Source organism: Podarcis cretensis, assembly GCF_951804945.1.
Source record: "Podarcis cretensis genome assembly, chromosome: 9".
Classification (NCBI taxonomy): Eukaryota; Metazoa; Chordata; class Lepidosauria; order Squamata; family Lacertidae; genus Podarcis; species Podarcis cretensis.
Window position 1 is genome coordinate 10,034,644 of NC_137178.1, and position 27,309 is coordinate 10,061,952.

Consider the following 27,309-nt stretch of genomic DNA (forward strand, 5'->3'; position numbering starts at 1 on the left):
TGCTACTTTGACCTTCCCAGTAAGCACAGCGATGTGACTGGTGCGCAGCTGGGCGCATGGCCCCCGCAACTGCCCACCAGCCTTCACTCTGTCTCCCTTTCGCTGCCATAGGAGCCAGTGTTGCACAGAGGTTAGAGAGCTGGGAGACTTCAGTTTAGATCAGGTATGGGCAAACTCGGCCCTCCAGATGTTTGGGGACTACAACTCCCATCATCCCTAGCTAACAGGACCAGTGGGTCAGGGATGATGGGAATTGTAGTCCCAAAACATCTGGAGGGCCGAGTTTGCCCATTCCTGGTTTAGATCCCCACTCAGCCCAGACGCTCAGCAGGCAGCTTTGAGTCAGTCACTGTCTCTCAGCCGGACCTACCTCACAGGGTCGTTGTGAGGGCAAAATAGAGAGGGGAAGAAGTGTGCATGCCACTTTGAGCTCTTTGGGGGCGGGGTGTGGAAATAAAGGCTAATAATAATAATAATAGTGCCCATGCTGAAACACTCCCCATCTGAAATCCCACCAAGAAATCACCATGCTGTTGATTTTAAACACCAGGTGGTGTTTCATTTCCACATGAAAAGGGGAAAGAGTGAGGGCAAAATTTGGCATTTTTAATTCCTTCTGAAATCAAAAGAACTTGTTCATGACTAAATGATTTAAGCACACACCATTTTCCTCCAACTCTATCAGTTTGTTCCTTTATGTTATGAATCTGGGTACAGGGGGGGAAATTAAAGCTATAACCCTCTACCCACTTACCTGGCAACAAATGTCACTGAATTCCAAGAGATTAAAAATAAAAGGTTCAAAAGAGTGGCGAAGCACTGAAGTGTAACAGATAATGTAACTTGCACAGAACACAGAAACGTCAAGTGTCCGTTTTCCTCATTAGCTCAGCTTACCATCTCAGTAGAGTTACTTGCAGGCCAATAAGATGGGGTTGTGGCTGTCACGTTAAATGCAGAAGAATTAACTGCAAAAGACAAAAGAGAGCGAAGCACAGCGTTTTGAAAGAACTGCTTTAAATGTTGTGGGAAACAAGTTGCAATTAAAAAGAAACTCACAGCCCCTTCGCCTATCTAAAAATAATATCCAGTTAAGACTCGCAATCCTCTTATGCTTCAACCTATAAACAGCCCAAAGAGCGATTCTGAATTACTCAAAAGACATAGAAAAGCTTCAAAAAGTAGACAACACTTCACTCCAAAACCTGCATCACTCATCATTTGCTTTCTACTCAATATAGACAACAACAAAAAACCCACCCCATAATTGCCCTGGATTATTTCGGTGCCTGCATGACTAGAGATTGGAACCCTTATCAGTATTCCATTGCAAAATCATCATTAATAAATCCTCATGTTATCCAGGAGATCAAAGTGCATTACAAGATCAGAACTTTCAACTCTTTGCCATTTTATTCCTTCATTATATAGGGATAATAGTTTGAGTGCTAAAATGGTTGTGCTTGCAGTTAAGGTGTGTGGAAGAAGATTCAGCATTTCCCTTGTGGGTGGGTGGGTGGGTGGGGGTGGCAGGTGGGGGTGGGAGAGACCCTCCAACCAGTCACAATTTCAGAAAAGACTGAAACATGCCTGCAGAGTACATTAAAAGAATGATACAGTCATACCTCGGGTTGAAGTAGCTTTGGGGTGAATATTTTCAGGTTGCGCTCTGCGGTGACCCGGAAGTAACAGAGTGCGTTACTTCCGGGTTTTGCCGCTCACACATGCACAGATGCTCAAAATGACGTCACGCACATGCACGGAAGCAGCAAATCGTGACCCGCACACACACAGACGCGGGTTGCATTCGCTTCAGGATGCGAATGGGGCTCTGGAACGGATCCCCTTTGCGTCCAAAGGTACCACCGTACTTAAAGCAACCACAAACAGTAGTTTGCATCCCTTCAATATACTTGTACGCTGTTGGAAAAATCACTGGCGATTTTTGTTTTTCAGACCACAGTGTCATAGAACCATCAAGTCATAGAATTTTTTTTTTAAGTAATATTTATTCAGATTTTCAAAAATACAAAAAGATAAGGAAGTAAAAACATATAAAAACCAAAAAAGTACATAACAAAAAAGTACATAACAAAAAAAAGAAACAAAAAAGAAAAATACAAATTCAAATTACGTCATCTCATTAACTTATTTCTTGGACCTCCTCACACCTCCCTTTTTTGTATTCTAATTTATTCATTGTTTCAGCAAATTCTTCCCATACTTCTCAATTTTTGTTTAAATAATTTATCATAACAATCTATCTTCATTTAACATTAATTTCATTAACCTTATTTTACCTTCAAAGTCATAAAATTTCAAAATTAAACCATAATTATATTTAACTCCTTCAAGCCTTTCTGCTAAAGCCAATTAGTTCCTTGCCAGCACAATCTGATATTTCATTAGTATTACACTAATTCCAAAAACAAAAATAATATATAAAAAGAACTTCTCTTCTTATTTTATCCAACATCCCTTCTTCCTGGTTTCGGGTTATGTCAGTCCTTTCTACCCATTACATCATGTCCATCAATCTGGTTTTCTAATGTCCAAGGCTCCAAGTCATAGAATTTTAGAGTTGGAAGAGACCCCAAGGGGTCATCGAGTCCAACAGGAATCTCAACTAAAACATCCATGACAGATGGCCATCCAACTTCTGCTTCAAAACCTCCAAAGAAGGAAATTCCGCCACCTCTCGAGGGAGCCCATTGCACTGTCGAACAACTCACTGTCAAGAAAGCTCTTCCTGGTGTTGAGTCGGAATCTCCTTTCTTGTAACCTGAAGCCATCCGGTTCAAGTCCTCCCCTCCAGAACAGGAGAAAACAAGCCTGTTCCTTTTTTCCATGTGACAGCCCTTGAGACACTGAAGGTGGCTATCATTTTTCCTTTCAAGGCATCAGTTTTACACTGTAGCATTTGAGAGGTTTTGATATGCTGTTTCCGAAAAGGATCGTGGGGATGGGGGCTTGGGTTATTGGGTTGTCGCTTTTAATGTTGATTATGTATTTTGTGGTTTTGTATTTTGATTTTATTCTGTGAACTGTCCTGAGACCTCCGGATTTAGGGCAGTACAGTGGTACCTTGGGTTACAGACGCTTCAGGTTACAGACTCTGCTAACCCAGAAATAGTACCTCGGGTTAAGAACTTTGCTTCAGGATGAGAACAGAAATCGTGTGCCAGCAGTGCAGCGGCAGCGGGGGCCCCATTAGCTAAAGTGCTACCTCAGGTTAAGAACAGTTTCAGGTTAAGAACAGACCTCTGGAACGAATTGAGTTCTTAACCCGAGGTACCACTGTATATAAATGCAACAAATAATAATAACGGGCCTATCCAGCAAGCTTTATTACGACAGTCCTTTGGGGCCAAGAGAGATGAAGATGGTGGCAGGTGGGTGCCAGGAACATAGAACGTGACCTTATGCCAAAGTGAGACCACAGCTCTATCTAGTTCAGTATTGTTGACTCTGAATGACAGACGCTCTCCAGGTTATCAGAATGGGGACACTCCTAGCTCTGCATGGGGATGCTGGGGGTTGAACCTGGGTTCTTTCGCACACAGTCTTCTACCACTGAGCTACAGCCCTTCTCAACATGTTCTCAACATGCAGGAGAAATAGAAGCCGAACAGATCTGGCCAGTCTACACGCCAGCTTCCTCGACAGAAGGTGAGAGGTTGTTCCCTTTCAGGACCCTCTGCTATGACCGCAGCCCAGCACTTCACAAAACCAGGCTGTGATGCTCAGTATTGGAAGTAAAGGTCTAGATCAGGGACCAGCAAACTTTTTCAGCAGGGGGCTGGTTCACTGTCCCTCAGACCTTGTGGGGGGCCGGACTATATTTTTTTGGGGGGGGGGGGAAATTTCTATGCCTCACATATAACCCAGAGATGCATTTTAAATAAAAGGACACATTCTACTCATGTGAAAACATGCTGATTCCTGGACCATCTGCAGGCCAGATTTAGAAAGCGATTGGGCCTGATCCGGCCCCTGGGCCTTCGTTTGCCTACGCCTGGTCTAGATAAAGGTGGACCCTGCCTCATTCCTGCAGCATCAACAGATTTCACCGGGGGGGGGGGGGAGGGACACACAGCCAATGCTTGAATGGAAAACTGCAGTTACTTTAAATAGCACCACAAAGCCTGCACAACCTCAGCCTCACAAGCAGAGCTCTCCCAGTGTTAATACACACTGGAAACAAATCGAGCCTTTTTTTTTCCTTTCCACCTTACGCTGTTAACGAATTTTATACAAACATCCTTCTTTTTTAAAAAAACCGTGTCCATCCCTAGGGAAAGTCAACAATAAACGCGCGTGAGATCAGACGGAGAAAGAGACTTGGAGACTTGCTTTGTTGTGCTTACTTTCCAATTTCTTTCCTTCCACTACCCCAAACTACTTTGCTGCAGTACTGGCTGAAAACCAGCAGGAGATGCAGTAAGCCAAGAATCAAATCTAGCCCCTGAGCCTAAGCAAAGGAGGAAGGATCTTCTTCCACCGCTTATTTCATTCATCAAATGGAATATGAGTGCAGGCACATGTGTGCAAAGGGCTTTCAATAGCTGGTTTCAGAAAAGGGCTGCTGTAGGAGTGTGGCTTTTAATAGCTGTGGATTATCTGTTAGTGACACACACACACACTTAATTTAAGCTGTTCACACATTATTAAGCACCTAGTATAGAATTTGAAGAATTAACTGTGGAATGATGAGCAGTAAATGCTGCCAACTTAACCGGAAGAAACTACACCAGTGCCCATTCCACCTGGTTTTCTAGATCTTGGAGTGCCTGTTCCAGAGAACAAGAATGTTCTGCAGTAAAGCACATTCCTTACATCCTCCCTGGAAAGGACAAAACTGGCAAAGCCATGCGTGGCACCTCAGAGACTAAAGGATTTATTGCAACATACCCTTTCATTGGTGATAAATCCCATTCATCAGATGCAAAAAACCAAGATACGGTCATTTTTTTTGCTGCTGCAGGGGATGAAATTGAAAATTTCTCCCACAGCCTTTAAACCTGGCTGGGGTAAAAGCCAGAACAGGAACACATGATCACTACTGCTATTTTTAAAAGCATTTTAGGAGACCTGTGACACTCTAAGACTGGCCAATTTATTTGAGGTAGGGAGAACCCGTCGTCCATCAGGTTCCAATCAGCCCCAGCCAGCATGGCCAACTAGGGAGGCATGATGGGAGTTGTAGTTCAGCAACATCTGAAGGAATACTGGTTCACCATTCCAGCCATAAGACCAGGGGGAGGGGGTTAGATGGTGTCACAGCACTTTCAGGCAAGCAATGTCCAGAGTGAGGTAGTAGCTATTGTCAAAAGTACACTTAAAGGTAAAGGGACCCCTGACCATTAGGTCCAGTCGTGGTCAACTCTGGGGTTGCGGCGCTCATCTCGCTTTATTGGTGAAGGGAGCTGCTTCTGGCGAACCAGAGCAGAGCACGGAAATGCCGTTTACCTTCCCGCCTGAGCAGTACCTATTTATCTACTTGCACTTTGACTTACTTCCAAACTGCTAGGTTGGCAGGAGCAGGGACCGAGCAACGGGAGCTCACCCTATCATGGGGATTCGAACCGCCAACCTTCTGATCAGCTACGTCTCTCAGCTACTTCTAGGTGTGTACGTGATGAAGCAGTTGCAGCAGGAACCCAGCCTCAGCTTATGCATCTCTCCCCCCGCACTGAGCGTCACGCAAGCAGGCGAAGACTATGCCTGTGTATAGCCTTCTGCTCCTCCCACTTCAATCCTCTCCTGGTCCTGGGGGCAGGAGAGATGGGGACAGGAGGAGGACCGCCAGCCTGACCTCTCTCTCCTTCCTCCTGTACCTGTTCTTGCAGCTTCTCCTGCCTCTGACTCTAGCCTCCCCAGGTCACTGTTCCCTTCTTCCAAGTCAGTCTCCAACCCCCACTCCCTTCTCACGATCAGAATCCAGCCATCACGCCTCAGCTGCAAAAAGGAGTCCTGAAACTATGCCCATTTATCCACACAAGAGTCCTGCTGGATCAGGCCAAGCAAGGCCTATCTAGTCCTGCATCCTGCTTTTACAGGAGACATCAAGGTGCCAATAGGAAGCCTGTAAGCGGGACGCAGGTGGCGCTGTGGGTTAAAGCCTCAGCGCCTAGGACTTGCCGATCGAAAGGTCGGCGGTTCGAATCCCTGCGGCGGGGTGTGCTCCCGCTGCTCGGTCCCAGCGCCTGCCAACCTAGCAGTTCGAAAGCACCTCCGGGTGCAAGTAGATAAATAGGGACCGCTTACCAGCGGGAAGGTAAACGGCGTTTCCGTGTGCGACTCTGGCTCGCCAGAGCAGCTTCGTCACGCTGGTCACGTGACCCGGAAGTGTCTCCGGACAGCGCTGGCCCCTGGCCTCTTAAGTGAGATGGGCGCACAACCCCAGAGTCTGTCAAGACTGGCCCGTACGGGCAGGGGTACCTTTACCTTTACCTTTAAGCGGGACCTGAGAACAAGAGCCCTCTCCTGTCTTATGATCCCAGGCAACTAGTATTGAGAGGCATGCAGCCTCCAATAGTTCAGGGAGAACACCAGCCATTGTGGCGAGTCCCCGTTGATAGTCTTAAAGGTGAAGGTACCCCTGACCATGAGGTCCAGTTGTGGCCGACTCTGGGGTTGCGGCGCTCATCTCGCTTTATTGGCCGAGGGAGCCGGAGTACAGCTTCTGGGTCATGTGGCCAGCATGACTAAGCTGCTTTTGGCGAACCAGAGCAGCGCATGGGAACGCCATTTACCTTCCCGCCGGAGCGGTACCTATTTATCTACTTGCACTTTGAGGTGCTTTCGAACTGCTAGGTTGGCAGGAGCTGGGACCGAGCAACGGGAGCTCACCCCGTTGCGGGGATTCGAACCGCCGACCTTCTGATCGGCAAGTCCTAGGCTCTGTGGTTTAACCCACAGCACCACCTGTGTCCCGTTGATAGTCTTATCCCTCATAATATTGCCTAGTCTTCTTTGAAAGCCATCCAAGTTAGCAGCTAAATCTTTTGGAAGCAAATTCCAGTTTTCCAATGCGCTGCATGAAGAAGTGTTCTCTTTGCCCTGTATCTCCCAACATTTAGCTTCATTTGCTTATTTACTTGGTGCATTTGTACCCCACCTTTCCTAAAAGGAGACCAAGGCAGAATACTCTGTGGTCCTTTCCCCTGTTTTGTACCCACAACAACCCTGTAATGAAGACTAGGCTGAGAGACAGTGACTGGCCCCAAGGTCATACAGTGAGCTTCATGGCTGAAGCTGGATTTGAACTAGGGTCTCCCCCCCCCCTAGTCAAAACACTCTAACTACTACACTGTGCTGCCTCTCATTATAAATCTAGGATCACAGGGAAGCACTTCTAGACAAGAGCTTCTACCTGCCTGCCTTCCAGCAGGCTTGAGGTCCAGCACCTCTCATATTAAGCACTATGGCTTCATATTTAATGCATAATGCCTGAAATGAATCCAGGCACAGGCCACCTGACGTACGACAGGTAGGATGCAGAACGGGTCATGTTCCTGTTTGGCAAGCATGCTGAATGCTCAAGTTTGCTTTGCTCAGTGCCAAACTTCTGACTCACTGCTGTCTCAACGCTGGACATACCTCGCTACTGACGAAAGTTGACTGCCACATATCGTGCACTACTCAACTCGAGCTCTTTGTACTCCTGTTTCTACCACCAAGGCAAGATTTAATTTTAGTGTCCGAGGACATCAGACCTGGGGCGGGTGGGAGGGATTGGAGGTCGTGAGCCACTTTGTGGAAAAGGAGGGTGGAGATGTTTTAATAAATTATAGTCTGCTGGCTCTCTTGTTTCTTGTACGAAGGATGCATTGCAAGGAGGAAATTTTCTTTTTTTATTTAGAAGTGGGTAAAAAGCACCTTGCACAAAAAAGAATGAATCCCTGTTAGTTCGTTATCATGTTGGCTCCGCTAATTGGAATTAAATGGAAAATGGGTAATGGATAAAAAGTTTCATATGGAACCTCTATGCCCGTCAACCCTAACCTGGTAACCTCTAGATCTTTTCATACCTCGTGCTGCTGGATAAGCAAGGCAGGGTCCTAGAGCCCTCCCATAGCTGGGAAAGCACTATCTAGGCTTTGGCAAGGAAGTTGGAGGAGTCTTGCAGCCTGTCAGAGCCCTTGTGCCTCCTTTCCAAAGCCCAACGCCTCGCCTCTGGCAAGGAAGCCCAAGAGCTGGGAGGAGCATCAAATGTTGCCAAAGGCTGCCAAAAAAAGGCTTCCAGAGCCACTTGAGAGCCAGTGTGGTGTAGTGGTTAAGAGCGGTAGACTCGTAATCTAGTGAACCTGGTTCGATTCCCCGCTCCACATGCAGCTGCTGGGTGACCTTGGGCTGGTCACACTTTAAAGTCTCTCAGCCTCACTCACCTCACAGAGTGTTTGTTGTGGGGGAGGAAGGGAAAGGAAAATGTTAGCCGCTTTGAGACTCCTGAAGGGGAGTGATAAAGCGGGATATCAAATCCAAACTCTTATTCTTCTCTTCTTATCTAGATGTTTCAGACTACAATCCCCCCTTAAGGAAATCAGCCCTGAGTGATCACTGGAAGGACAGATCCTGAAGCTGAGGCCCCAATACTTTGGTCACCTCATGAGAAGTGAAGACTCCCTGGAAAAGACCCTGATGTTGGGAAAGATGGAGGGCACAAGGAGAAGGGGACGACAGAGGACGAGGTGGTTGGACAGTGTTCTCGAAGCTACCAGCATGAGTCTGACCAAACTGTGGGAGGCAGTGGAAGACAGGAGGGCCTGGCATGCTCTGGTCCATGGGGTCATGGAGAGTCGGACACAACTAAAAGACTAAACAACAACAACAACAACAACAATCCCCCCTTGATCCCAACTAGCATGGACCATTGTCAAGGTTGCTGTGAGTATCTGAAAGGCACTAACCTAAGGAAGCATGCTGTGCTTGTTGGGCTGACAACATGGAAGGCAAATACAGGTAGGGAAAGTTGCAAGGTTTATTAGTCTGTCGGAGTGCTGAAAACCCCACCATGACACAGACAAGCGAGTGTACTTGCAGGTTGCGGGCAAGAAGCCTCCCTCTTACCTGGGTCTGGCGGCATGCAGGTGCAGGAGTAAAGGGTAATCTGGTTCACTTTAAATTTGGAGTTGATGGGGTAGTAGTCTGCCAATTTGATCATCTTCTTGAAAGCGTCATAGATGAAGATGAAGCTGATGAGGGAGGAGAAGCCCTCTTCCGTGAACCGGGTGAAATACTGGACCAAGAAGCTGGCGTCAGTGGCAACCAGGATAAGACACAGGAAGGCGGACCACAAACCGATCCAGAGGCGGAACTCCAGATAATGCAAGTCATTGTCTCTGCAAACAGAGAGATAACCCAAGTGAAAACAAGAGGCAATTAAGGGACAAGGGGGCTGCACAAAAGGAAGAGAGGTTCAAAAAAAAAAAGTGCATTCGGAAAAGCTACGTCAAGGCAAAGCTACATCAAGGGGAATCAGATTGTGCAAGCAAGGTTCAGTTGGAAGGTTTGTTCTCATTCTTCTACTTAGGGGGCAAAGAGGTGGGCATGACACTGAAGCCCCATCTCCCTAAACTCTGGATAACACGCTTCATTTTGCCCCTACACATGTCTGGTGCTCACATATTTCAAGCCTACTTCCCACAGCTATGAGGGCCAGAAACGTCTTTAAATAGTGGAAGAGTGAGAATACAAGTTGCTGCATTCGATGCATCAAACTCCATTGTTTTGCAGAACAACAGCAGGAATGCGCAAAGTTGCAATGGCGATTATTCCTCCACAGAGTTAGGAATGAGGTGGGGAAATACGATGCCCAAAAGGGAAGGAACCATGAGCTCCTGTAATATGCATGCAGAAGGTCCTGGGTTCAAATCTTCAACATCTCCACTGAGAGTTTTATGGAGCATGTGCCTCCCCACTTGGAAGAGCCACTGCAACCAGAACAGACAATTCTGGGCTAGATCAGGGCTTGGGAACTTTTTTCAGCTTTTTTCGCTTCTGAGCAACCTTCTTCTGCCCACGGTGGGCAGGTAAAGGTAAAGGTAAAGGTAAAGGGACTTCTGACTGTTAGGTCCAGTCGTAGACGACTCTGGGGTTGAGGCGCTCATCTTGTTTTACTGGCCGAGGGAGCCGGGTCATGTGGCCAGCATGACAAAGCTGCTTCTGGTGAACAGCACATGGAAATGTCGTTTACCTTCCTGCTGGAGTGGTACCTATTTATCTACTTGCACTTTGACGGGCTTTCAAACTGCTAGGTTGACAGGAGCAGGGACTGAGCAACGGGAGCTCACCCCGTTGCAGGGATTCAAACCGCCGACCTTCTAATCGGCAAACCCTAGGCTCTGTGGTAAAATTGGATGGAGCAACAAATATAAATGTTAAATTTGCTGCAATTGGTACTTGACAACTTTGCTGATAGACTGTACATCACTCAGAGATCTACCATCAGATCCTGAACTATTTTCTGTCCTGCTTGCAGTACTGGTGTTAAATGTGTGACCAACTTGAAAATAGCAATTCCTTTGTGGAAGGGGACTTTGGCTTCCAACAAAGATTTCCTTGGTGGAGAAGGAACCAGACAGAAATGCACAGCAGAAACTTGCATTTCCTTGTGTACAAATCTAGAAATATCCCACAGCTGCGACAGGAAGTGTGATGATGAAACCTCTCTTGCCCCTCTGTGTTTCATAACTCTACCGTGTTGCAAAATATCTAACTTGCACCAGGAAACATTCACATTACAGCACAGTAGATCCAGGGCATTCTGTTGCAAGCAGCAACTGCCCGCCATCACCAGCTTCTCCCTTACTTACTTGCTGAAGTTAAACAGAAGCCTTTCGAAGACCAAGACGGGCCCAGTGCTACTCAGAATAGTGAGTGGTTGGCCAGCGAAAAGGCAAAAAAGAGCTCCTGTCACTGCGGTGCCCAGAAAGCTTTCCAACACGCCCTAGAACCAGAAGAATGAAAAGAGTAAATGCATTTCAGAAGCCAGTTCCTCTTCCATTCTATTCTTTTAGTACCAGCGATGATTGCATAGGGCAGGATTAACAACCCACAAACCACAGTTCCTTTCCCTTGAATTTGCTGCGACTCTAACATAAACTAACTAGGTGATCTCAGGCAAATTTCTCTCTCAGATTCAGCTCTGTCCCGCATCTACGCTTTCAGAACAATGATACTTACCTTCTGCTTTGTTGGTAAGGATTGCAACAAGATAAGCACTGAAAAACACTTTGAACACCCCAAAGCACGAAACAAATTCTATTATTATTAGTAGTAGTAGTAGACGTAGTCAAAGCAGATGACCACAACTCAATGAGTACAAGAGTTATCTTTTTGGCATCTGAGATATGGCCATGAATATTGAGATATGTACAAATTTAATAATAATAACAAATAATAATAACCACAAACCATTTCCAGCACATGCTTAGGATGTCACCATATACATATTAAAATTTAACAGCAAGAGGAAAATCAGTAATGATGAGGAGATCAAGAGCTATGTCTACCCTCCAAATGTTTGGAAACAATAAAAAGTCATCCTTAAAAAATTAAGAAATTAGCTTAGAATCCGTAAAACATGAAAAAACCCTAATATTACAAGATTGGCTTTCTCTGCCTAACAGCTTCTAAATGTTTAAGAATGCAGCAGATGGGCGATTTTAAAGCTTCTCCCAGCCACCCTGAGGTGTAGCAACATACTGTAAAATAATTACTGTAGTTTTTGCTGTATAAGACTCACTTTTTCCCTCCTACAAAGTAAGGGGAAATGTGTGTGCGTCTTATGGAGCAAATGCAGGCTGCACAGCTATCTCAGAAGCCAGAACAGCAAGAGGGATTGCTGCTTTCACTGCACAGCGATCCCTCTTATTGTTCTGGCTTCTGAGATTCAGAATTTTTTTTTTTCTTGTTTTCCTCCTCCAAAAACTAGGTGCGTCTTGTGGTCTGGTGCGTCTTATAGAGTGAAAAATACAGTAAATACACAACATAATGGAAAGCCAGAATTCTGCAAAGGTGAAACTAAACTCTGCCCAAGTGCTCCTCCTGGCCGAGTAAGAGGAGGGTAGAGGAGTGTGCAAGCCCAACACTTCACACACGGTTGGCTAATAAATAATAATAATAATAATTAGTTCTTTGCACCCCGCCCATCCAGCTGGGTTTCCCCAGCCACTCTGGGTGGCTTCCAACAAAGATTAAGAATACATTGAAATGTCACACATTAAAAACTTCCCTGAACAGGGATGTCTTCTAAATGTCAGGTAGTTGTTTATCTCTTTGACATCTGATGGGAGGGCGTTCCACAGGGCGGGTGTCACTACCGAGAAGGCCCTCTGCCTGGTTCCCTGTAGCTTTGCTTCTTGCAGTGAGGGAACTGCTAGAAGGCCCTCAGCACTGGACCTCAGCGTCTGGGCAGAACAATGGGGGTGGAGACTCTCCTTCAGGTATACTGGACCGAGGCCGTTTAGGGCTTTAAAGGTCAACACCAACACTTTGAATTGTGCTCAGAAACGTACTCGGAAATGTGCCAGCTAACACTAACCATGGTTTAGTGCTATGTATGAATGCGGTTTTTACTGTCCATTTTAAGGGTGGAAGCTTTCAGCTCCAGTTTCAGAGTTTTCACCCAGGCAGGAGGCAACTTTTAAACATATTTCACATGCATTTTCCAACCATGGCCAAGTGTTTCATCAGAAACCCCTCTACTCGTGGAACTTTCCCAACCCATGAATTAGCGTGTCCAGCAGGAGAAGGGTTTTTGCAGAGTGAAGTTCAATTTTTAAAAGAAGTTCCTTCAAGTTTCTTTGTCTTCCCATAAACATGGCTTTGTTACACACTGCAAAGCAAACAAACCTTATGCTGTGTGCCATGCAACAATGTCAAGAATGTAGTTCAGCAGGTCACAGATACCAACTTTTGTGGACGCTACAATTTCCTTTTACAGTTTGTAAATATGCGGAATGAATAAAAAAGATACTTGACAGAGCCTCCAGGACCTGTACAGAATATTTATGTGGGGTGGGGGGAAGAAGAAAACTGGAATTGGATGGATTGCCTGACCTTATTTAATTAAACGTAAGCAAAATTCTTAGCAGCAGAAGTTATAAAAAGCAATAAAAGAGAGAACTACATTGCTGAAGGCACTTGGAAGTGGCCAAATACTGCACATTTCAGAGTCCTTGGCTGGCTCCTGTAGATGGTAACCGTGAGTGAGGCCCACATCCTGACCCCTTGAGCAATAATTTTCAGTCTGTTTTATGTGATCCATCATCCCAAGGGCCCCTAAATTCACCTCAGTCACTTTTAACATTTTTTTTTTACACATTCAAATGATAAATTCAAAGGCTAAAGGCCTATTTGTTACTCCTATTCATTAACAAATAAAAGTAAATTCAATTCTGATTTACACAATATTCTATTCTATGTCTAAGAAGATATTCTATGTCTAAGAACCCTGCTTTCTCAGAAACACAAAGCCTTGATTCAAGGACTCGGAAACCAAAACCACCAGTCATATTAGAAGCAAACATCCTCACTGTGTGTTACAGAGTCAAAATCCCGGACATAGCAATGATAAATGCCTCAAGTATTTCTGAGCCAGTGCTAATACTGAACAAACTACTACACGAGGAATACAAAACACTGAATTATAGCACAGTTCCTAAGAATCCAGTTTCTTCAAAACTCTTGTTTGCAGAGATAAGGGAAACGTTCCAGTGCGTCAGCAAATGTAAATAGTGTAGTTTCATTGAACACAGAGAGGAAAGAATGCAGTTACAAATTGCACTGACCCAGTTCAAGCAAAGCTCTGTTTGTTGTGGAGGCTACACACAGCGAGGATCACAACTGCTTCCTGCTTTACCCAGTGGAAATGCCTGACCTAACTCTGGGCCAGGTGGACTCTCACCTATGAGCATAATGTTTGTATATGGACTACATGCATGCAACACTCAACATTTAACAACCTGGATGTGGTTGTTTAGCTACATAAAAATCTTGGAAATGACTGTGTGATTCAAATATCTGTACACTGGATTTTATGTGTGCAGGCCCCCATGAAGATACTACAAACACACATGGACTGGCCCTGAATGAGAGACAGTTGCGCCCAGTGTGTGTTAGTGGGGTGCAGTACAGCTCTCCGACTATGCCTTTGCGCTGTTCATGTTCATCTGATCCAGGTGACTGATGCAGAAATCTGGCTCTTCTATAATGCTACATGTGCCACTAATTTTGTGCCTGCTTTCCATTGTTCCATTTTCCTGGCTCCACCTCTTTCTTGTCGACCAGACTGAGCCTGATGAGTTGCTCAGACTTTTTGAGTACGTTATCTTTCATGTCCCTGGGATCAGACTCCCCTTCTTTGGAGCATGAAGTCAGGGAGTCAGTGGGAGAGGGAATTGGACCCAGGGCCAGTCCAAGTTGCATACAGTAAACCAGAAGGTGCTTGTGCAAGAGGCACCCACTATGGTTCTACCTCTCTGGCCCAAGGTCATGTTGACTTCCTCTGACTCCAGCTCAGAAGCCCTAATGGAACCACAGTCTTCCCTGCTCTGTTGGAATCAAAATAGGCCCATTTAAATGAAGAGGTTACTCTCACAAAATGTTACACCAGCTCTTTTTTCAGGCTCAGCTAAAGGGTGACTGTTGCTGAAGCAACATTTGAGCCCTGCTCATATGGAGGATTCAACCTGTGCCCTGTAAGGAGCTGTCCAGGGTGCTACTGGAGCCTTGCGTCTGTACTGCAGAGGCTGTTGATCAAAACAGAACAGTTATCTGTGAAATCCAGCTCGAGGCTTCCTTAAATCGGCTCTCCATGCTTCTCTGGAGGCAGTGGGTGGCGGTGAGGTCTACAGACTTGTCTACTTGTCTGGCTCTTCATATGGACTCTATCCTACAGCCCAGCCTGCTTGACCTCCTTCCTCATCTGTCTGCCTGTCCTTGAGAACTAACACTGGATCCAACAGACAGCCTGAAGTTCTAACGTTGCCCAGATTTTACTGGGATATCATTCACCAAAGACTGGTGAGTGTTTTTGGTGGTACTCTACTTTGTGTGGATTTGCTTTTGGCCTGGGTTGGGGAACCTATGGCCCTCTAATTGCTGCTGAATTACAGTTCCCATCATCTCTGAGCACTGGCCATGCTGGAGCTGATGGCAGTTGAAACTCCCCCCCTTCCTGCCACATATGCACACACTCATCTAGAGCAGTGGTTCTCAACCTGTGGGTCCCCAGATGTCGTTGGACTACAACTCCCATCATCCCTAAGCTCTGGCCTTGCTAGCTAGGGGTGATGGGAGTTGTAGTTCAACAACATCTGGGGACATCTGGGGACCCACAGGTTGAGAAAGGCTGATCTAGAGGGCTACAGGCTTTAGACCTTTTCAAGATTAATTATTCCCCATGGTTCTGGGGTTGAATGAGCAGCTAACTGAATTGGCTTTTTGCTGGATCCCAGGAAAAACAGCAGCATTAATAAAACTCCACCCCTTCCTGCCACATATGCACACACAACAACAACAACAACAACAACAAAAATAGGAAGAAGAGAGATCCCTGTTTAGCACTAGTCACTATCTCCTTAGTTACTGTGCCTTTCCTTGTTCTCCCCAAATGCACTTCTCTGAGCCCAGGGCAAAAGGCCAATTAGTTCACTTTCTAGCCCTGGCCAAGAATTAATTTCAATCCTGCCTGACCATGACTTCTGAAGGTACAATAACCTACACTCTGGATTGGCACTTCTCATGCAGGGTGATTTGCTCTGCACAATTCATTTAAATGTCAAGGAATTTAATATTTCCACTGAACATAAAGATTAGAGGGGGCACAGGGGGGGAGCCAACCTAGTGTACACACACACACACACACACACACACACCACAACAACACAAGATCCAGCTGAAACTAAGCCAAATGTAAAAAGGGAATGTGCTATAAAAATTGAAGGTTAGTAGCAAAGCCTCACTGACCAGGAAACTTTGTTCGAGGTAAAGAAACCAGAGAGTTCTTTGTTAAGCTGACTTCCTTCATTTTGAGAACAAATATTTGGCCAGTGATAGGGAGGCAAAGGAGGCATTCACAGTACTTGACACTGATTTATTTCCCCATCTCCTGGAGTTTCATGTAAGCAGATGAATTTTGTTTAGATTTGCAGCAGACTCAACATGGAACTGAAAAGGTTTCTTTTTTTCCACTCCATGCACGCCAGCAGGAAGTTTCTTTTTTCCAAAGGCAAATCACTTTCCATGGATAGCCTCCTTTGTTCCCTTCTGGTGGGAACATTGGGAGCCGAGAATATGACAGGGCTCAATCAGGAGTGCTGTGACATAGACCCAGAACAACTTCCAAATATCAAGGTTCAGTCCTAAAACACATGACGGATTTGTAAAGTGAAGTGATGGGTCAAGAGCATGTGCAGAGTGCATTCTGTGCCCCTGATACCACAATAGCACACGGCATGCATAGGATGTGGGGAAGTAGTGGATAGCATGGTGGGACTGTGCTACTCACCTGACTCTACTCTACACTGTTGGCAAACACCAGAATGGAGAGCACTAGACTTTCTCTGCCAGCGCATTTGCACTGCACCGACTTCACCGCCACCTTGCCCCTATCTATCCCAATACCCAGCAGTGACGCAACCTGTACCAAGTGAGCAATGCAGCCCCGCCATGTTTGTTATTGATTAGGAAGCTTTCCTGATCAGGGAACGCACCTTCCCAATACTATCATGACAGCACTCTCTTTAGAGATTCAGCACTCATTGATCACTGCCTGGTGCTGTTTAACTTAGTTAGAGTATTGTGGCCAATCTGGGCTATCATTCTTAGTGCTTGTTTGAGTGAATACTTCTGTTTTGCTCTTGCAAATTGTGACGTTACTGACCTCGCTGGCATATACAAGATTGCTTATAGCATTTTTGCCCTGGTGCACTGCCCACTTTCCTCCAATATCTGATGCATGCAAGGTTTTTCAAGTTGCAGCTGACGCAGCACAGGTAATCTTGCACCACCTGAAACTGCTGCACAGGTGCAACACCCCAAGTGTCTCACTGGACCAGTTTTTAAAAAGGTAAAGGACCCCTGGACAGTTCAGTCCAGTCAAAGGTGACTATGGGGTTGCGGCACTCATCTCACTTTCAGGCCAAGGGAGCGGCCGTTTGTCCACAGACAGCTTTCTGGGTCATGTGGCCAGCAGGACTAAATCACTACTGGTGCAACGGGACACTGTGACAGAAACCAAATCGAATGGAAAAACTGCTTCTGTTCCTGCTGCAGCGGCACCTATTTATCTACTTGCAGTGGTGTGCTTTCGAACTGCTGGGTTGCCAGGAGCTGGGACAGAACAACGGGAGCTCACTCCGTCATGGGGATTCAACCCGCTGACCTTCCGATTGGAAAGCACAAGAGGCTCAGTGGTTTAGACCACAGCGCCACCTGCTTCCCTGTCACTGGACCAATGCAACACTACAACTCACAACAGGACGCTGGCGCAATAACTCTTGCATCTCATACTCGTTTTGTTTTTCTTTGCACAGCAGACCGTAAGGCTGTGCTGTTTGAAGCAGTCATAAAAAAAGAAAAAAACCTGTTTTTGACCAAGCCCAGACTACTGCATTTGAAGAAGTCTGAACTGTCTTTCTCTGAGCCATGGCTCACCTGCATGTTGTCCGTAGCATCTCCCAGCAGCCCCCCAAAAGTGATGGCGTTGGTTACAGTAGCCAGATAGATGAAGAGAATGGCAGACAGGGCTTGGATGTTGAATGCATCATAGAAGTCGCTGGCAAAGAAAGGGGCTTTCCTCTTGATGTCTTTGATTAAACCGCCACAGAATCTAGCAAGGGGAAGAAGAAGAGGAGTTTGGATTTGATACCCCGCTTTATCACTACCCTAAGGAGTCTCAAAGTGGCTAACATTCTCCTTTCCCTTCCTCCCCCACAACAAACACTCTATGAGGTGAGTGGGGCTGAGATACTTCAGAGAAGTGTGAGTAGCCCAAGGTCACCCAGCAGCTGCATGTGGCGGAGCGGAGACGCGAACCCGGTTCCCCAGATTACGAATCTACCGCTCTTAACCACTACACCACACTGGAGAACCATGCGCCACAATTACATGAGTCAAGGCACAAAAGGAGAATCTGGAATCGAGAAGCCTGCGTGCCAATGCTTATAGAAATCAAGCAAGATGACTTTTGTCACTTACCTGCCAGTTCGTTGCAACTCCTCGCAGTCCCCGTGCCCCCCACCTCCATTTCCCCCATCGTGTGGAGTGTCCCCGTTCATCTGCAGATTCTCACCACCCGAATACATGTTTTTCCTGAGCAGAAAGAAAGAAATGAGAATTCAGCTGGGCTTCCATATATCCAGGATCTTCGGCCTGTGACTTTGGATGCCGCAACTGCGGCAAGGCACGTGGCATTAAGGCGTGCCATTTTAGGTGGTGAAACTTTAATTACTGCAACCATATCCAATGATGGGGTCTTAAAATTTTGAGGGGGTTTTTAGTTTTTTGAGGGGGTGAGGAATTCAAATATGCTATTACTTTTGTGACTGGACAACATTTAGCTTGGCAAGCCTAGGTTTGATGAAGAAGTGCATAAATTGCTTTCGGAAAACCAAAGAATTTTAATTTTACCTAATGAAAATGTCGGGTCATACTAAACAAATAAGTACGCATAACTGCAAGTATTTGGTGATCATTTTTAATGATTTCTTTGCAATTTTACACACATTTTACTAACCAAGCAAAACCAAATTCTATTAATTTAACCAAAATATCCCAAGTCCTGATACAACCTTTTTGGCACGCCTCGATTTTGGGATGTGAAAGTTGAAAAAGTTGGCATGCCTTAATGCGGCATATGCACCTCTCTTACCTTTTGTCTGAAGACGGGAGGGACTTGGGGGGCTCTATCCTGATGGCAGGGTCCCACTCCCCAGGTGGGAGCACAATGACTTCATCCAGGAACTCATCAATCCCAGCAATCAGGTCCTGTCTATCTTTGGCTTTGTAGGCAATGTCGTGGAACACCTGCACATAGGAAGGAATGGGAAGGTTGCTATCTAGCAAATCCTTCTACAGGTGCACAGAAAGACGCCTCATTTATGAGGTCATCCTCTTTGTCCATCTAGCCTGACACCCTTCTCTTCTGCCTCGCAGCAACTCTCCAGGGCTTCAGGCTGTGGTCTTTCCAATAAGCTGTTACCTGGTCCTTTTAAATGTCGGGGATTAAATCTGCAGTCCTCAAAACCCAAAGCACATCCACTACCCACTGAGCTATGGTTCCTCCCTGTTATAGAGCACTAATCAAATTGCCACTAGCCAAACTGACAGATTACCTGTGGCGATCACACAGGGTCCCTGAACGTTTAACGGTCTATTGATCCCCGTGCCACCACTGTGCTCACTTCCCCACTGCCACCAACCCATTACTCTCTGGTAAAACCCTGAGTCCAGACAGTTGTTAAAACTGAACCAAATAAACAAGTTTATTTTATAAGCACTAACAAGTTTATGGTTTCTTAGATAATATTCCTGTAAGTTTCTTAACTTTAGTTTCTTTACCGGACTAATACCTTCTATCAACTGTTTGACTGACTCCTCTTAACAGATTCTCTCACTCTCTCACATCAGACTAGCCCAACCCACAGACTTATCTTCTCTGTCTCTTCTAACTTCAGACTGACTTCTCAACCACACAAACTCAAACTCAAACTCCTTCCCTTGGGTTCCCATTGGTTAGTCATTTTACAATTAGTTAACCCTTTCCTTATGAACCCAGTATGATGTCACACACCTAGGAGGGCAAACGCCACATTACCTTTTATTCTGCAGAGCTTTTGCTTAAGGGGGGGAAAGCTGGCAATATATTTTCAGCAAAGGAGGAAGCAGCAGAGGGGTGCTTAACTTTTCCTGCACCCACAACTTTTCAGTGCAACAGTTTCCCAGGCTACTCCTGCTGCCCCTGCAGCTGGGTTTATTTCTGGTCTCTGAACCAGCGATGCAGGTTTCCTGGAAATTGTTTTGCATTGGAATATGTTCCTGTGCAAATTAGTTTAATTGGGATTGCAAAAGTTTCAGTTCACGTCGGGTGATTACCTGATGCCCTGGAGAGTGATCTAATTTAGGACGGTTAATTTACCTGTATTTAGCAAACACGTGAACAACCAAGCTCAGCTAATACTGCATTTGAAGTTGGTCCTTTTCACCTGTTCATTGCTACTAAAGAAATTATGGGACAGAGAATTTTCCATGGAAAAATAAAGCACTGGAAAAGTTTGCTCCCCATATCACTGCTCTGAACCTAGCTGGAAATAAAGTGGGTGTGAGGAGCTGAAAGGGGAGTGATAGGCAAGGAAATTACTCCTCAACCACCTGTTGCTTAGAAGTTACCTCCATCCTGCCATTTTACTGATGTTTGGTGGAAACCTGTGTTCAAAGACACAGGACTGCCACCATCCCAGGAAGTTCTGCTTCTAGACAGTCAAGATCGGTTTCCTATCACTTGGTGGCAAACTGAACACTTTATCCTATGTAATGCATGGAATAGCCTTCAAAATCTCCCATTCCTGGAAATTCGCAGAAGACTGCCCTCAACATTTCCTGGAAGTATTGCAAGATTGGCGCTTTTGAGGCTGTGGCTAGAAAGCTAAAGCTTTTATCTTGTGAACTACCCTGAGAGATTGTGATGAAGGGTGGTAAATATATAATAATAACAACAATAATGCAAATATTGGTTTATGCTAAGTGAACTGCACTCAGCAACAAAGAAGGGAGATTACCTCATCAGACATCAAGGTAGCGATGGCTCGGCCAATCTCATGGTACGATTTAGCTTTGCCTTTGGGACCCAGCAAAATGAAGAGGAACCTGACCCCCAAGGAGGAAAAAGAAAGAACAAACAAATATTGTCATGATTCACTTTGGAAAAAACCAACATGGTATATCTTCAGTAAAATATGTACCACCAGATTAGATAAAAGCAGTGGAGCATGGAGATTCACAGAATTTGTATCAGTTGGACATTAATAAACAACAAGAAGATATAGCAGAACTTGTTATATCATTAACGTCAGAAAAACTTTAATTAAAAAATCTTAACATCTGGCAGTGATCCAAGGAAACTGGAAGGCTATGAATCATGGAATTGTAGGACTGGAATGAACCCACAGGGCCATGTGTTCAAGCCCCCGGCAATGCAGGGGAAGCGCTTCTCCATCAGCCTGGTTGGGACCAAATGTGTTTCCGAGCACAATTCTAAGTGTTGGTGCTGACCTTTAAAGCCCTAAACGGCCTCGGTCCAGTAGACCTGAAGGAGAGTCTCCACCCCCATCATTCTGCCCGGACGCTGAGGTCCAGCGCCGAGGGCCTTCTGGCGGTTCCCTCATTGCGAGAAGCAAAGCTACAGGGAACCAGGCAGAGGGCCTTCTCGGTAGTGGCGCCCGCCCTGTGGAACGCCCCTCCAGCAGATGTCAAAGCGATAAACAACTACCTGACATTCAGAAGACATCTTAAGGCAGCCCTGTTCAGGGAAGTTTTTAACATGTGATTTTACTGTATTTTTGGTTTTTATGGAAGCCGCCCAGAGTGGCTGGGAAGGCCCAGCCAGATGGGCGGGATATAAATAATAAATTATTATTATTATTATTATTATTATTATTAAGATGAAGTGGCCGATTCCAATAGTCGGTCATCCCATTGGGTAATTAAAGGTAAAGGTAAAGGTACCCCTGCCCGTACGGGCCAATCGTGACCGATTCTAGGGTTGCGTGCTCATCTCGCTCTAGAGGCCGTAAGCCGGCGCCGTCCGAAGACATTTCCGGGTCACGTGGCCAGCGTGACGAAGCTGCAGCTGGCGAGCCAGCACCAGCGCAGCACACGGAAACGCCGTTTACCTTCCCGCTATAAAGCGGTCCCTATTTATCTACTTGCACTTAAGAGTGCTTTCGAACTGCTAGGTGGGCAGGAGCTGGGACCGAACGACTGGAGCTCACCCCGCCGCGGGGATTCGAACAGCCGACCATACGATCGGCAAGTCCTAGGCACTGAGGTTTTACCTCTTCCTTTTCATTCTTCCATTTTGTGTCATGTCTATCAGACATTCTGGCATGACCCTGTTTTAGTTTGGCATGTCGCGTAGTTGCCTTTTAATAATAGAAAACAGGATCAAGAATAGGGAGGGAGGGGGTTTTGTAAAAAAAAAAAATTAAAAATACAGTGGTACCTCTGGTTGCGAATGGGATCCATTCCGGAGTCCCATTTGCAACCTGAAAAGAACACAACCTGCGTCTGTGCATGCATGGGTCACGATTCGCCGCTTCTGCGCATGTACATGATGTCATTTTGCGCATCTGCGCATGTGAAAGCAGCGAAACCCGGAAGTAACTCCTTCTGGTACTTCAAGGTCGCTGCGGGACACAACCTGAAGCAAACGTAACATGAGGTATGACTGTATATTAAAAAGAAAAAGAAACGTCTCCTTTACCGGGTAGGTACAGGGACTTCTGTAAGAGCACCGAGCATAACTGCTTGCTGCAGCCGAACGAAGGCAATGAAAGGGGCTTCCAGGAAGTCAACTTCTCCCACCAGGACGTTGGAGGCCTCAGCGTCTCGAGGTAACTTCTTCATGAACTTGTTCTTCAGCTGCGTGGGAGAGAGAAGAGACACAGACGTCTCGTCAGAACGAAAAGGCTCTTGTGGTTTAAGGCAAACAAGTTTAATTATGGCAGGAACTTCTGTGGGCTACAGGCCAGTTCGTCAGATGCATGGAATGCAATCTTCAGTCGTCAGGTATACAGATTTACCACATTTTCCCGCGTATGAGATAACGTTTTCCCCAAAAAATATTTTTGGTCAAAAATTGGGGGTCGTCTTATACATGGAAAAAACACGGTATATTCATACCTATGGAGTTATATGTGCATGGCTGGGTGGGGAGGAGGTGGACTGCAAACAGTGAGGTCTGATGGAAATGAAATGCAGAAAAGTACAAACAGTGATAATTAACAATAATTCCCAGGTACAACTCACAAAACAAGATTTTTAATTATTTATTTTTATTTAGTGGATTTCTATACCACTCTTCATCATAAGATCTCAGGGCGGTTCACAGAAGAAAATGCAGGACAGAAACAAGTAAATAGTTAAAAGAAAACAACAAAACAATAATCCCTCTCCCTTTCCCACAGACAAATGTAAAAGGCTGTAGAATATTAATCAGCCAAAGGCCTGGCTGAAGAGGAATGTTTTCACCTGGCGCCTAAAGATGTATCATGAAGGTGCCAAACTGGGGGGATCATTCCACAAGCGGGATCCCGCCCTCAATTCCTCCAGTTAACACCAACACGTAAGTTTGTAATATATGCAATTGTATCTACTGGACAGTTCAGATATACTGTTTATTATTAATTTACAAATTGCCCTTTTACCCATATGTCACTGCAATTTAATAATAGCAGCCCACCATAACGGCCACAGCAACAAGAAGAGCGTCCCATTTACGTCTGCAATATTACACAGAAGTGCCAGAGCTGCATTTCCATTTGGAGGTAAAAGCAGAACTGGGGAAGGAGGCAAAAACGTTTGTGAAATGAAATACGTCACTACCATCCCTTGATAGATTGCTGGTGGAAACTGCATGAGAAAAAGGTCTAAATTTCAGAGCAGCTTAAGGTGATGAATTGATCTTAAATGCTCCAGTGAAGGGCAGAGAAGTTTCTACTTCTTACTCTTTCTTCTCTAAAAAGTGCAGCTGGAAGGATATTCCAGCTGCAATTATTCATCTTGTCCTTAGTGTTCTAGCCAACACAACACACGTGACATTCTGCAGATCTCTTGAGGATAAATCACGAAACCACATTTGCTTCGGAAAGCCCACGCAAACTGAGCACACACTGGATATATTGCGATGCTTCCATCTCTTACCACTCGTACCCAGTTTCCCCCCTGGAAGATTTCACAGACTACCTGGCAGCACAAAGTTACTGTGTCCAATTATGCAATCTTGTGGTCCACATACCCAGATGTTTACAGGGTCCCTAAAATCCCACACCTAGATGCCTAAAATGGTCATTGCCTGCAATCCACTTTAATTACACAAACCTAAATTTCCAGTATGCGCCCGATTCCATCCCAAAGAATATTGTTGTTGTTGCTGTTACTGTTGTTAAATTTGTAAGCTGACAGTATAAAGGCAATCTGGTACTAAGAGATAAAGCAACAACAGCAGAGCTGAGAAACTGCCGTCAACATGCAGGTAAGTCTTCGTTAACAGAAGATGCTAGGCTTTATTGAATAATCTCCAGCTGTCGAGGGTTTTGTACTTTCCAAAGAATGCACTCACTTTATTTTCTCTCCCTGAATTTGGCTTTTTCTCCTCTGGGTCCTCTTCCATCACCTACCTGGGTCCAAATAGTATCTAACTTTATCTCACCCCTTTTCCTCCTCCTCCACATTGTCCCAGGGTGACCCTGTCCACTCAGAAGGCTTCAGCTAAAATCTTTATGCTAGTAATTCACAGATTAATTCACCACTCCCGATACGTCCGACTTCATCAAGTCCTGCCTCTGTTAGTTGCTGTGATGTGTTCTCTTAAGACATTTTGCCAACAGCTTAAAAATGCTAACAGGGTTGTCTCCTTATCTTTCTATCCGCTGTTACTTCTTTCCTTCTATTCCCACTTAAAGCAGACAATACCAGTCGGTGGTGAAAAGGCTGCTCTGAAGAAGAGATCTGTGAAAGTCAAAAGCTTGCGCACAGACACACACACCCCCCCAAGAAATGTTGACTCAATATACATTGATTGGGATTTTATGAAATTCACCCAGTGTCCAAATATACCATGCACCTCTGGGTGCATGTTTGAAGTAATAGCATAACACAGATAATGAAAAATTGGGGGGGGGGAGATGAATTAAGACAAGTTTGTTACAATTTATACATACAAGCAAAACAGGCAACTCTGACATGGTGAAGGAACTGGGATGGCAAGCAGACCAGGGCAATTAAGGAATATCAAAAGCACTGGGATTTCCCTTGCTTGAATACCTTTATAGACAAAAGCATTTCCCTCCAATCTATCCCAGCTAAAAGTGTATATTACTACCATACAACAATATCATTCCAGATTAACTGTTATAGTTTCTACCCCAAAAAATCCTGAGAATTTTATTTTGTGAGGATTCTCTGTTAGAGACTGCTACGCTTGCCCTCTAGGAGCTACAATTCTCACAGCGCCCAGGGCAAAGGAAACAGCTGTTTGTCGAATAAGAACATACAAAGAGCTTTCCCCTTAAACTGGACTTAAAAGTCTAAACTGAACCCATAGCGGGCTTGAACTGAAGGCTAAGGGTGGATGTTTACTCTGTGATGGGTGCTCCTCGCGCATCCAAGTTCTTTGCAGCATCCACACGGCATCGCTGGCATCAAAATGCCAACCCAATTTCTCCCTGCCCCTTCTAATCCAGAGCTACCCTTCCACAGATAATCCAATACATTGTTGTCGTTTAGTCGTGTCTGACTCTTTGTGACACCATGGGCCAGAGCACGCCAGGCACTCCTGTCTTCCACTGCCTCCCGCAGTTTGGTCAAACTCATGTTTGTAGCTTCAAGAACACTGTCCAACCATCTCGTCCTCTGTCATCCCCTTCTCCTTGTGCCCTTCATCTTTCCCAACATCAGGGTCTTTTCCAGGGAGTCTTCTCTTCTCATGAGGTGGCCAAAGTATTGGGGCCTCAGCTTCAGGATCTGTCCTTCCAGTGAGCACTCAGGGCTGATTTCCTTCAGAATGGATAGGTTTGATCTTCTTGCAGTCCATGGGACTCTCAAGAGTCTCCTCCAGCACCATAATTCAAAAGCATCAACCCAATACATTACACACAAAAAAAAATACTGTTCCCAATGGTGCGTTTGCAGATTTGGGGGGAAGAAGGGGGCTAGCTGCTGAACACAAAGCCTTGTGACTCTCCGTGGAGGGGAATTAGCTCCAGTGGTAGACCACTTACTTAGCATGAACCAACAGGAACGATTAATGGAGGCTTCCTCACTCTTCCTTTTCAGGGCGGGGGAGACGACCCATCGCTTAGCAATAAAGCACATGGTATGCATAGATTCTCCTGGCCCCTGACATTATAAGTTAACATGGTCAGTTAGAAGGGGGTGTAGAACCACAGAATTGTAGAGTTGGAAGGGACCCCCGGGTCATCTAGTCCAACCCCCTGCAAGGCAGGAAACTTAGCTAAAGCGTTCATGACAGAGGTGATTTGAGACTTTTCTCTACACTGGAGAGTTTCTGCAAGTCAGTGTAGACAACACTGGGCTAGATGGCTAATAGTGCGACTTGACAACAGGCAGCTTTCTATATCCCTCCTCCTCTCCATCCCAGTAACATCTAGCAATACAAATATAGCATTGTAACCTCACTCTGCTGCCAGTTCCCCCATGCCTAGAGGAGCTGCTGCTTTTGGTGACTGGCAGATGCATTCAGTGTGGAAGCACCTGGAGACTCCCAATCTTAAATGGCCACAAGGTGAGTGTGCATCACTCGAGGTACTTGGCTTCTCAGACCAGAAAACAGGACATTTTCTGTAGATCTCTGGCCCCCACTTTTATTTCATTTGGGTGTTAAGGAGTTACTGTACCTGCTTTGAGAGGAGTGGGATCTGTTGCTACGTCTATGCTGCTTTAAGGGTAAAGGTAAAGGGGACCCCTGACCATTAGGTCCAGTCGTGACCGACTCTGGGGTTGCGGTGCTCATCTCGCTTTACTGGCCAAGGGAGCCGACATACAGCTTCCGGGTCATGTGGCCAGCATGACTAAGCCGCTTCTGATGAACCAGAGCAGCGCACGGAAACACCGTTTACCTTCCCGCCGGAGCGGTACCTATTTATCTACTTGCACTTTGACGTGATTTTGAACTGCTAGGTTGGCAGAAGCTGGGACCAAGCAACAAGAGCTCACCCCGTCATGGGGATTTGAACCGCCAACCTTCTGATCGGCAAGTCCTAGGCTCTGTGGTTTAACCCACAGTGCCACCTGCGTCCCTGTTTTAGTGCTGCTTTAGTAAGACTTTAAACTTTCTTTCTACTTTTAAGCTACAGTCTTCTAGATGCAGCAGACTGTAAAATTCAAATAAGTTGGTTAAAAAAACAACCCAACAACAAGATCAAGTAGCTGCCTGCTCTTTATTATCTTTTATGTCAAGTATGAGGACAGGGGGAGCCTCGAGGCGGTTTAGGTGGCTCAGGAAGAGCTCCTGAGGTCATGGGGCTGCTGAGGAAAGAGACATGCAAAGCTCCCAAGTCACGC

The 27,309-nt window shown here is 45.7% G+C and overlaps 1 protein-coding gene across 7 annotated transcripts in view; it reads right to left on the reverse strand.

The window, feature by feature from the left end:
* Nucleotides 1-27,309, reverse strand: part of SLC4A4 (solute carrier family 4 member 4) — a 194,443-nt gene that overhangs the window by 34,645 nt on the left and 132,489 nt on the right. For all 7 annotated transcript variants that reach the window (XM_079990733.1, XM_079990731.1, XM_079990728.1 and 4 more), the window contains 8 exons: nt 22,490-22,647; nt 20,787-20,874; nt 18,881-19,035; nt 18,208-18,321; nt 17,665-17,839; nt 10,818-10,951; nt 9,073-9,344; nt 898-968 (listed from right to left, as the gene is read on the reverse strand). In XM_079990733.1, coding sequence (XP_079846859.1) covers nt 898-968; nt 9,073-9,344; nt 10,818-10,951; nt 17,665-17,839; nt 18,208-18,321; nt 18,881-19,035; nt 20,787-20,874; nt 22,490-22,647 — 1,167 coding nt within the window. The remainder of the gene's footprint in view (nt 1-897; nt 969-9,072; nt 9,345-10,817; nt 10,952-17,664; nt 17,840-18,207; nt 18,322-18,880; nt 19,036-20,786; nt 20,875-22,489; nt 22,648-27,309) is intronic.